At 23.9% G+C, this 12231-nt stretch overlaps 1 protein-coding gene across 1 annotated transcript in view; it reads left to right on the forward strand.

The window, feature by feature from the left end:
- Positions 1–12009, forward strand: part of LOC135928392 (IDLSRF-like peptide) — a 62272-nt gene extending 50263 nt beyond the window's left edge. Inside the window, exon 4 of the mRNA XM_065464846.1 lies at positions 11778–12009. Within this exon, the coding sequence (XP_065320918.1) occupies positions 11778–11971 (194 nt within the window). The 3' untranslated portion in view covers positions 11972–12009. The remainder of the gene's footprint in view (positions 1–11777) is intronic.
- The last annotated feature ends 222 nt before the right edge of the window (positions 12010–12231 follow it).

Raw genomic sequence — 12231 nt, forward strand, 5'->3', positions numbered from 1 at the left:
TTAAATTAATGTGAATTATAAAAAATTATATGTATAACCCGTCATCATAAAAAAAACTATAAAATAAATGTGAATTAAAAAATATCGGATATAACTGGCGATATAGAAAAACTATAAAATAAATGTGAATTATAAAATATAAAGTGAATATAACCACTCTATCACTTAAATGACCCAAAATAGAATTTTGAGTTTTTTGAGCTTTTAAAATTTATATACATAAAAAATTTAAATGTTGGAAATATAAATTAAAAAACAAAAAGTTTCTTAGGAATAAATGTATTTTGTTTGTTATATATTTACATGTAAAATCCTATCTTTGTTGGGATTGAGCTAATTTTTCAATTATCTCATCCTTGCTTGTCGTCAAATGAGTTGTACTTCTTGTTATGTTTTTCAGAGACCTGCAGCCCGGCCCCCGGGCCGGCGTATTTTAATTTTTTAAATATACCCGGACCGGCGGGGCCTGAAATCTTTTTTAAAAAAATATCCGGCCCGGGTTGTAAATTTTAAAACAGCCTATAATTGAAATTGTTATTATTAGCTATAAAAATCTAAAAGAAATATATTTTATTTTAAAAAAATCCGGGCCGGGCCTGAAAATTTTATTTAAAAAAAAGCCGGGGAGGGCCTGAAATTTTTTTTAAAAAAACCCAAACCAGGCCGTAAAAAATTTTTAAAAAAAATCCGGTCCGCGCCCTGCAAATGATACTTCTGCAGGGCTCTGTTATTCTTCTTAAAAATGAGAATGTTCTCTCATTAGTTTACTAATGGAAAGAGTTGCTAATATATATAAACTATTTTAAAACATTGAGAATATAATTTAAATGTGTTTGATAGCATATTTTGGGACTATATCAACCATAGTTAATTTTATAAATATAGTTATTCAGCTAATAAGGCATCATAAGATACTTTAACATCTTCATGATAAAAATCTAACAAATATTTTTTTTATCACTATCTGAAAAAGGTTGGTAAGGCTTTTGCGGAAGTAATATTTGCAGATAAATGCTGCACGATGAATTAAAAACCATTCATTTATTTGGGTTATAAATGTATCTAAGAGAGGAGACATTTGTTTTATACTACTGATCCTATATTAATGTTTTAACGATGAACTTGCCTTGCTGCAAGTCGAAGGAGACAAATATTAAACACGTATAGCTCTGCTTTTGACTCAACAATAACATTTAAAATATGAAATTCTTCATCAACATTAGCCCTAATTTCCTTGAGTTCTAATAAAATGCTCTCCGCTATTCTCATCTTCTTAATCAAGTCAATGTCATATTTTTGAAAAGTATTACATATAGTTGTATAATTAAATAATACATTCTAATGAGAAAAAAAATTTGGAATAAGCATTGAATCCAATAATTTTCTTGCTTCTGAGGAAATATTTCTTTCAGGCCATTGTGATATTTCAGTAATAGCGAATAATAGGCTCTTCTAACTCTATAAAAGCTGTTAATGCTTGATGGCAAAGAATCTATCTAGTTGGACAAGCTTGCAATTTCTTTCTCCCTGTTGGACAATGAGTTTCAGAAATATTTATTATTTGACTAGAAATTTGAAAATGGTAGATAAATATTACACCACTAAAAATTCGAAATTATAAGTAAATATCACGCCGGAAAACTTAAAATCGAAATTAATTGATAAAATAACTTAGTAGATTGATAAATAAATGTAATTAAATATTTAATATGAGATAGGAATAAATATTAACAAATATAAATCTGAATTTTGAAATAACGTTGTTATGGTCATTTATTTTTATTATAAGTCTTTAAAATATGGGTAATTTTTAAACATGCCGAAAATGATCAGAACATATTTTTACCTATAAAACAATTTTATAATGACCATTATGAGGCTTCATTTTAATCACTCATATTAATTAAATTTATCATTATCTGATGAACAATCTAAGAATATAATTTTTAAATACTTAGCTTCTTGAGGGACTAATTTTTTGCCTCTCTATCAATTTTCAGGCTTGTCTGAAAAAATTAGATACTTACCACTATTTCAAATAATTAGATGATTATACAAATATAAATAATTAACATAAATGCCAAATCGATCTCTGGAGATTGCCCTTATAGCAGCTTTATCAAAGCACAAAGATTCTGTCGTTACATTATTAAGTGAAAAATATAATATGGTGTAAAGAAAAAGTTTAAAAAGAATTGAGACTTTACATTGTAGGCTACGAGGGAAATTACTATAAGAATTTTTGTGTTAATGATTCATAAGAAGATTGAAGAATATTTTTTAGGAGTCCTAAAAGATTCATCGGAATAAGAAGAAGTGTATTGAGAGCATCATATTGATTTTTGTTATAGATTAATGATTAATTAATAGGAAAATCATTAGATATTAAATATTGTCCATCCATTTGATTTATCGAGAATGATTTTATTTAAATGCTAGATAATCTCTCCCATTACTGAGCTAAATATTTTATAACAATATCAGCTGGATAATAAAAAGAGATTATATTGTAACAACTCAGACTAATTATTTAAGATTAGAATAAACACAGGATCATATCTTTTGAAACCAATTTTAAATTAAAATTGCAAAAATTTAAAGAAAATGGATCTGAATAGGATTTACTAAGACTGTTTTAGATCCATCGAGACGTTAGGAAATAAGATAATTGTGGGATTTTAAAAATTCATAACCACGTTGATGCTGTTATGCATAGTGTCCGTAAATATGTCGGGGATTTAGTTATAGTACAAATCTACTTAGGTATATTAAATAAGTTAGCACGAAACGATTAATGAGATGTTATAAGAGTCCCTTTTGTAGAAGGTTTAGCTGAGTATAACGATAAATATAAGGACTGAGTTTCGTGATAAACTTAATGATTAGTTTATCAGTTGAAATGAATCTACTATACAGGCGCCTTAGAAACTAGAAAGATAAATCAATGTATATAAATTCTGTTGTAAATTGCTGAGCATGGTTATGTTTTGCAAATATTTACATTTGAAATACATCCACCCTAAGTAAGAAAAATAAGGCGTATGTAGCAAAGGAAGAATGCTGAGGAAAGGGCTTAGAGGTAGGCTTTCGTTAAATTAGTGACACGTGACTAAAAAATATTTTAAAACAGACATAAATGAATTTAGAGATGGGTTTGAAGGCAAAAAATTATATATTTATATTTTATTAACACAATGTTAAACTTCCCAATTGGATAGTAATTTTGACGAGAAGAAAAATCTGGATATATTTTTAGGATATTTTTCAATACTTAAGCCAAATGAAATAATTTTTTTAAATTTAAACATTTTTTTCCGCCAAATCCTTATGTTTATAAATTATTTTTAACCGTATAATTATCAGAGTTGTTAAAAGATACTTTTTTAATGGATCTAGATACAGATACAGATACAGATACATAGTCAAAAAAGTTATCTAGATCCAGATTCAGATACATCGTCTAAAAAGTTATATTGATATAGATACAATTTTAAAATGTATCTAGATACAGATACAATTTTTTAATACTCTTATATAATTGCATAAACCTAAATTAGGATTCTATTGTGAAAATGTATGAAATGAGATAAAAACTTTATTGACTAGATGTCACATTTATCAAAATTAAAAAATGATATTTAGATTTTAATATAATAATATAATATATAAAAATATATGATTAAATGATTATAAATATATTAGATTTCAATAATAAAATATTTTCAAAATTTTGGTCATTAAGGCATCCTCGTTAATCCGTAAAGATATTTTTAGCTATACTAAAAAGCCTTTCTACCGGGGCACTTGAAGGGATGGTGTTATATTTATGAATAACAATTTTATATCAGGATATTCTTTAAAAATATAAAATCTGGGCATTCATTTTCGAAAAAATTATTTAAAATTTGTTGAGCATCAAAATTTAAATCATTATTAACAATCATATCTGCTGCTGCGGGGTACTGAAAGAAATAGGATATTAAATTAATTGTTTTTTTTCGCAGGTTATTTGTTATCAGTTGAAGATCTTGATAATTCATCAACTAATCTTTGTATTAATTGTTTTTTTCATTAACAGTGTTTGATTTTTTCTCTTAAAATTGAAAATTACAATTTTAAACATTTTATTTAGTATCTATACTCTTAAATGTTTTACAATGTTGTAAGTTAAGGTAATGCTAACTGAAATTTTCGTATTTTTTTTTAGATATGGCAAAAATTTTACTATCAAAGATTTGTTTTTTTATTTTGAGATATTATTTTAAAATATGCTCTATAAATTGGCCATGAAAACAATGTCTGAACTTGTTGATGCTTCATTGATTATTACTCCTTCCTCTTCATCACTATTAATATTATTCTAAAATAAATTTTAAAATTAGTATAATAAAATAAAATAACTAATTCCATTGAAAATTAAAATGTCAGATTTCTTGAGTTGCATTGTAATATCAAAATTTGTCTGGTTTATTGATAAACTCTGACATAATATTTAATGAATATCTATATATCTATTTTTTTAATATATTTTAATATTTTATATGTATATAATTTTTTATTAGAGTAGTCTAAATATTTTTTAATATATATATTTAAATTATATGCTCATGTGAAATAAAATAAATTTTGTATTCAAGTATTTTTATTTATAATATAAAAAACGTATAAATATCCAAATGTATCTTAAAAAGTATCTAAAAACAGATACAGATACGTCTAAAATAATATCTAGATACAGATATTTTTATCAAAAATCTATTTAGATACAGATACCACATTTTTATATCTAGATACAGGATCTAGATACTTGTATCTAGATACTTTAACAACTCTGATAATTATAAAAAATACATATATTATAATGTAGCTTTATTAAATATAAAAATTTTTCTCTATTTATTTTATACTGTTTTACATTTTATTTTATATTAGCCATCCATTCAAAAGTTATTTATTTTAAAAAAAATATCCTTGTGTATTACTCATATTTTTACCCGCTCCATGAACTCCTGTGTAGAGGTGGGGACCAATACTAATATTAACCAATATATAATTAACTATTTGCAACCAAAACCTAAATACCAATATTAAAAATAGATAAATATATATATTTATTTAGGTTTTTTTGCGAATCATGTTCTAATAAATTCTATATGATGATTAGTTCTAATAAAATTTTTATGATGATTAGTTCTAATAAATTTTTAATACTCCATAAAAAATCATTTCAATATTAAAAAAATTACCCCCCCCCCCCACCCCCCATAGAAAATTCCTAGCTACGCGCCTGTTCACATCACTAAAATTTCTAGTTTAAAAAAGGAATATGAATTCAGTAAAATTTTGAGAGTTGGTTCTCAGCCCTGTTTTTAAGTAATGCTTCATGATTTTTTTTTCATGTTTATTTAAAACTACAAATGACTGGGTTTTTAATAACTATTTCCATTCTTTTAATTAATATTTTGAATATAAACCAATACCAAAACCAATATTAATGCAAGAAATTGAAAATATTGTTTAAACCAATACCAGTATTTTGGGCCCAATACCAATGCAATATTTCGTTAATCTTGGGATTTTAATATTGGTTCCTCAGCCCTACTTCTGTGACTGTTATTTGGTATATTTTTCTTTGTCTGCCTGTTTCTTCTTTTCATTTCTTTCTTTCTTTCTTTCTTTCTTTCTTTCTTTCTTTCTTTCTTTCTTTCTCTCTCTCTTCTTCTCTCTTCTTTCTCTTCTTTCTCTTCTTTCTTCTCAATCTATCTATCTTGCCTTCCTACAAAGCTTTAGTATAATATATGCATATTACAGTTACAGTTACAGATAATATACAAACTTGATAGTTCACAAACTATTTAAAAGTTTAACTAGTTTACAAACTATGGTACAAACTGCTAGCTAATATACAAACTGGTTAGCTAATATACAACTAGCTAGCTAATATACAAACTAGCTAGCTAATATACAAACTAGCTAGCTAATATACAAACTAGCTAGCTAATATACAAACTAGCTAGCTAATATACAAACTAGCTAGCTAATATACAAACTAGCTAGCTAATATACAAACTAGCTAGCTAATATACAAACTAGCTAGCTAATATACAAACTAGCTAGCTAATATACACACTAGCTAGCTAATATACAAACTAGCTAGCTAATATACAAACTAGCTAGCTAATATACAAACTAGCTAGCTAATATACAAACTAGCCTAAGTTGCAAACTAGCTAACTAATATACAAACTAGCTATCTCATATATAAACTAGCTAGTCAGTATACAAACTAGGTACTAATATAAAACTAACTCGTTAATATACAAACTAACTCGCTAATTTACATTTTATCAATTTTTTCCAGGCTTTGGTGTATTTTATGATTTTTCTTCCATTGGGGAGACAGACTAGTCGAACCGAATTTTGAAAAATAGGCTATAACTTCTATGTTTTTTTCATATATTATAAAAACAATATATGAATCAATACCTATAACTATACTCTAAAAGGTGCCTTATAAATATTTTTAAGTATATAATCATATTTTTGAAATATTATTTTTTGAAATAAATTTTGCCAAACAAGTCCCAATGGCGGAATAATGATATGTATAAAATAATTTTATTGTTCAAGATATCATAATGCGTTTAAATTGAAGCTAATTAGTATAATAATATGAACTTAATTAATGTAATAAACAATTTGGACATATAAAAATAAGGATATTAATGAGAGATTATGATTTCTTAGCATAAAGCCTAAATACCAATCATGCATAGCCATGAAATTTTCTTTCCAAGATTTTTAAATATTTTCTCATATTAACTGCCATAATTGACGTGTATGGTTTAGCAAGCCCCGTTAGCTCTAAATTGACTAATCATGATTGAAATAATATATAGAAAAATAAAACTTTTTCAAATTATAAAAAAACTATAAAATTGAATTTATATATAAATAATTATATAACTTAATTAATGTAAAAATCTTTTAAATTTTATATCAAATTTTTTTTAATAATTAAGTATTTTAAAAGATTTTTTGCCTATAGGTGCATACTAATAAAAGCTATATTAGAATAACATTTAAACCTTCTAGTCTTCAATATTTTAAAATTAGATTAAAAGGTTTACCAAGCCCCCAGGTTTACCTAATCCCAGTATCCCTATTCTTTTTTTAAACCCATTTTTAATTATATCTTGATTTACTTAAACTAATTTTTTCTTTCATTTTTGTTAATTTTATGTTTCTTTCTCCCATTTTAGAGTAGGGGAGATCGGGGATCTTATAAGCCCAAGGTTCTTGCGAGCTTTGGGTTTTCTTTTAAAGTACTCAACTTTAATGGTTAATTTTTTAATAAATAATGCTTCGTCTATAATTTTATTTAATACCGGATCACATGTAAAATTTTTATAACACATTGTATATTTCATACCCTCGAAAGTAACTTTTTAAAATGCTGCCAATTATTAAAAATAAAAAATAATAAAGGCTTTAAATATCCAAATATCTTATATAAAAAATAAAACCCTATCAAATGTTTGAGCTACCGTAAAATTAAATTTTAAGAATATTGGGGCCCGAGACTACTTTTCAGAAGTTTTTATGAGCTTTTTGAGCCTTATTTTTAAAATATATTTTTGTCTGATGAAATTTGAATATGGTAAGAAATTATATTAGAAAAATGAAACAATTAACAATTGATAAAATCATTAATATTTTTAATGAAAATCCATCCTTGCTAACCGTTCTGGAGAAAACAAACTGTGGTTATGCAACACTAAAAAGATATAAATCAAAATTAATGAAACAACAAGATTTTAAATTTGTCTACATCAAGATGACAAATATTCGAGAAAGAGCAAGATACATATTATACAATCTTCTAATAAATGCATCTAAAATGTTTATGGGTATTTGTCCCAAGTAAATGCACTTTTTGGGAATATGAATCCTGTTACAATTTTAATTCATTCTTAATTTACAAATATCACTTATTTTTTTATAATTATTCACCATTATGACTTATTATTTTTATCAATAAAAATATCATTTTTATATTAAAAATAATCAATATTTTGTAGCTCAAAAGCCTCTCATGGGGAAAGCTAGCCGACTAAAAACGGCTTAGCAGAGATTTTAGGTGGAAAAATCGGCTAAGCCTAATTAGGTAAAGCCTAATTAGGTAAAGCCTAAAAATCGGCTAAACCTAATTAGGCTAAGCCTAAAAATTGGCTAAGCCTAAAAATGGGCTAACCTAAAAATTGGCTAAAATAAATTAGTCAAAATTCTGCATCGATGCTTAGCATTAATTATTATTTATTTATTTTAGTAAAATAATTTATTTTATTTATATTTAATGTAAATATTTTATTATTATCAACAAATAAACATGATATGATTTAATATTTTTTATTTATATTATTATATTTTGAAATGAAAATAAATTTATTTATTTGATGTTTTTTTAATAAAAAAAATAATATGCTGCTATATTGTAAAAATGTAATATTCTTTATAATATAATTTATTAGTGATTTTCACAATCTTCTTTGTAAATACATCTTTTATTGAGGAATTATATTGTAAATTTTATTAGATAAATAAACAATCTTTTAGGTGAAATATTTTATCTTTTTTCTAAAATTATCTATTTATTATTAAATGAGGTGGATTTTATGAAACTTTTTTGATGTTATTTTATATGATCTTTTCAAGGATAATATTTTAATGTGACAATTGTCATAATCGTTCTTTTATAAGTTTTTTAAATTTTTTTGAAGAAAGTATGATAAAATAAGTATTAATAACATGTGTAAATACAAATTTAGTGAAGATGTACCAATGAAAAGTGACAATTGTCATAATCGTTATTTTTAAAGTTTTTCGAATTTTTTTGAAGAAAATATGTTAAAATAAGTATTAATAACATGTGTAAATATAAATTTAGTGAAGATGTACCAATGAAAAGTGACAATTGTCATAATGGTTAATTTTAAAGTTTTTTGAATTTTTTTGACGAAAATTTGTTAAAATAAGTATTAATAACATGTGTAAATATAAATTTAGTGAAGATGTACCATAGAAAAGTGACAATTGTCATAATCGTTATTTTTAAAGTTTTTTGAATTTTTTTGACGAAAATATGTTAAAATAAGTATTAATAACATGTGTAAATATAAATTTAGTGAAGATGTACCAATGAAAAGTGACAATTGTCATAATCGTTATTTTTAAAGTTTTTCGAATTTTTTTGACGAAAATATGTTAAATAAGTATTAATAACATGTGTAAATATAAATTTAGTGAAGATATACCAATGAAAAGTGACAATTGTCATAATAGTTAATTTTAAAGTTTTTTGAATTTTTTTGACGAAAATTTGTTAAAATAAGTATTAATAACATGTGTAAATATAAATTTAGTGAAGATTTACCATAGAAAAGTGACAATTGTCATAATCGTTATTTTTAAAGTTTTTTGAATTTTTTTGACGAAAATATGTTAAAATAAGTATTAATAACATGTGTAAATACAAATTTAGTGAAGATGTACCAATGAAAAGTGACAATTGTCATAATCGCTATTTTTAAAGTTTTTTAAATTTTTTTGACGAAAATATGTTAAAATAAGTATTAATAACATGTGTAAATATAAATTTAGTGAAGATGTACCAATGAAAAGTGACATTTGTCATTATCGTTATTTTTAAAGTTTTTTGAATTTTTTTGAAGAAAATATGTTAAAATAAGTATTAATAACGTGTGTAAATATAAATTTAGTGAAGATGTACCAATGAAAAGTGACATTTGTCATAATCGTTATTTTTAAAGTTTTTTGAATTTTTTTGACGAAAATATGTTAAAATAAGTATTAATAACATGTGTAAATATAAATTTAGTGAAGATGTATCAATGAAAAGTGACAATTGCCATAATCGTTATTTTTAAAGTTTTTTGTAATTTATTGACAAAGATATTTTAAAATAAGTATTGATAACATGTTTAAATAAAAATTTAGTGAAGATGTACTCTAGATAAGCGACAATTGTCATAATCGTTATTTTTAAAGTTTTTTGATTTTTTTTGACGAAAATAGTTAACTTGCATCGATATTATTGTCTGGTGAAAATAGTTAACTTGCATCGATATTATTGTCTGGTGAAAATAGTTAACTTGCATCGATATTATTGTCTGGTGAAAATTGGTAAAAAAATAATAATTTCTAACTTAGGATTATATATTATGATATAAATTTTGCATATTAATTTCTTACCCGATGAACGGATGTAATAAAATGCCAATTTGCTCCTGTTTTTGGGGAAGAATCTATTATTACCATATGTTTTTCTATGGCATATACTCAGACAATTTTAATTTTACAATCTATATTTTTACCCATTTACATCAAAGAAATTTTAAAAATAACGATTATGACAATATTTTAAAATATTTTCGTCAAAAAAATTCCAAAAACTTTAAGAATAACGATTATGACAATTGTCACTTTTCATTGGTACATCTTCACTAAATTTATATTTACACATGTTATTAATACTTACTTTAACATATTTTCGTCAAAAAAATTCAAAAAACTTTAAAAATAACGATTATGACAATTGTCACTTTTCATTGTCTTCACTAAATTTATATTTACACATGTTATTAATACTTATTTTAACATATTTTCGTCAAAAAATTCAAAAAACTTTAAAAATAACCATTATGACAATGTCAATTTTCTATGGTACATCTTCACTAAATTTTATTTAAACATGTTATCAATACTTATTTTAACATATTTTCTTCAAAAAAATTCAAAAAACTTATAAAATAACGATTATGACAATTGTCACTTTTCTATGGTACATCTTCACTAAATTTTTATTTAAACATGTTTTTAATACTTATTTTAACAATAAATTATATTTTTAAAATTTTAATCTAATATTCTCCATTTTGGTTATTCATAATTTTTTCATCGATTTTTTTTAGTATTTATTTAGATTTTTTTAGTTTAATATATCATAATCTTAATCTTATTTTGTATTTCCAGTTTGTTTATGTCTTCAAAACTTATTCCTTTTTTTCTACTTTTATATCTCTCTACCGCTCAATTTTTGCTATTTTTCATTTTTTTGAAGTTTTATTTAACTTATATTTTGGTTTTATTATTTTGTATGTAATAATACAATGCTAATGCAATTCACTTGGTATCTCTTAGCATTATTTTTAATATATATTCAACACTGTTTAATTTGTTTTCGTAACACATATTTAGAACACCTTGAACCGTCATCCCAAGAAAATAAAATTAATCTTATTGACTAATAATTACTGCTAACAAATTTTGTAGCCCCCCAAATTCGAACAAAATGAAAATAAGTTATGTATTTTAAAAAATCATAAAACACTCAAAAATATATGGAAAAAATTTATAAAATGTTAAGAAAATTAGGTAAATTTTTTTTTGTAAGTAATCGAAATTAGGTGGAAATAAATAGATTGAAATGAAATAAATTTCAAATAATTTAAATAATCAAAAATAGGTTTAAAAAAATAGTCAAAAACTAGAAAATCCAGATTAATATTTTTTTAATAATAAAATTCTCATAAATGAGTAGAAAAATTTATTTTAATTAGGTAGCTTTATGTATAGTTTGTACATTAGCTCGGTAGTTTATAAACTAGCTAAGCCTCTCGCTAAGTTTGTATATTAGCTGTAACATATATTCCGAGACGTATAATAAATTTATGAAATATATTTATTATTAAATTTAGAGAGTCAAACTATTGAAGATTTTGCAAAAGCATTAAATTTGATGAGAAATGATATTGTGCATCTAAAATCAATGTTAATGAAGATTGAAAAGGGGGACTCAGAAACATTCGGTAGTCTCAGGATTAAAGAGAGTAGTCTTTCAGAACTTAAATTTTTCTTAGATAAATTAATAAAAACTGGATTTTTAGAATAGAATAAATCATTATTCGTAATCTGCATTCTACTATAATAATGTTGAAATTACTATATTTTATTATAAATAATTTATGTTTATATATGTAATAAAATTAACTAGTCAAAAAATCATCATTCGTGTTGAATTGTATCATTCTTTACGACAAGTATAAATTTTAATTTACATATAATATATTTTTATATACTCTATCATTGTTATGATTGTGACGAGATTATATATTATATTTCAAAATCAATAAATAGATTCAGATGCATATG

This window comes from Gordionus sp. m RMFG-2023, chromosome 4 (genome assembly GCF_954871325.1).
Source record: "Gordionus sp. m RMFG-2023 chromosome 4, tfGorSpeb1-WG-v2, whole genome shotgun sequence".
Taxonomy (NCBI): domain Eukaryota; kingdom Metazoa; phylum Nematomorpha; class Gordioida; order Chordodea; family Parachordodidae; genus Gordionus; species Gordionus sp. m RMFG-2023.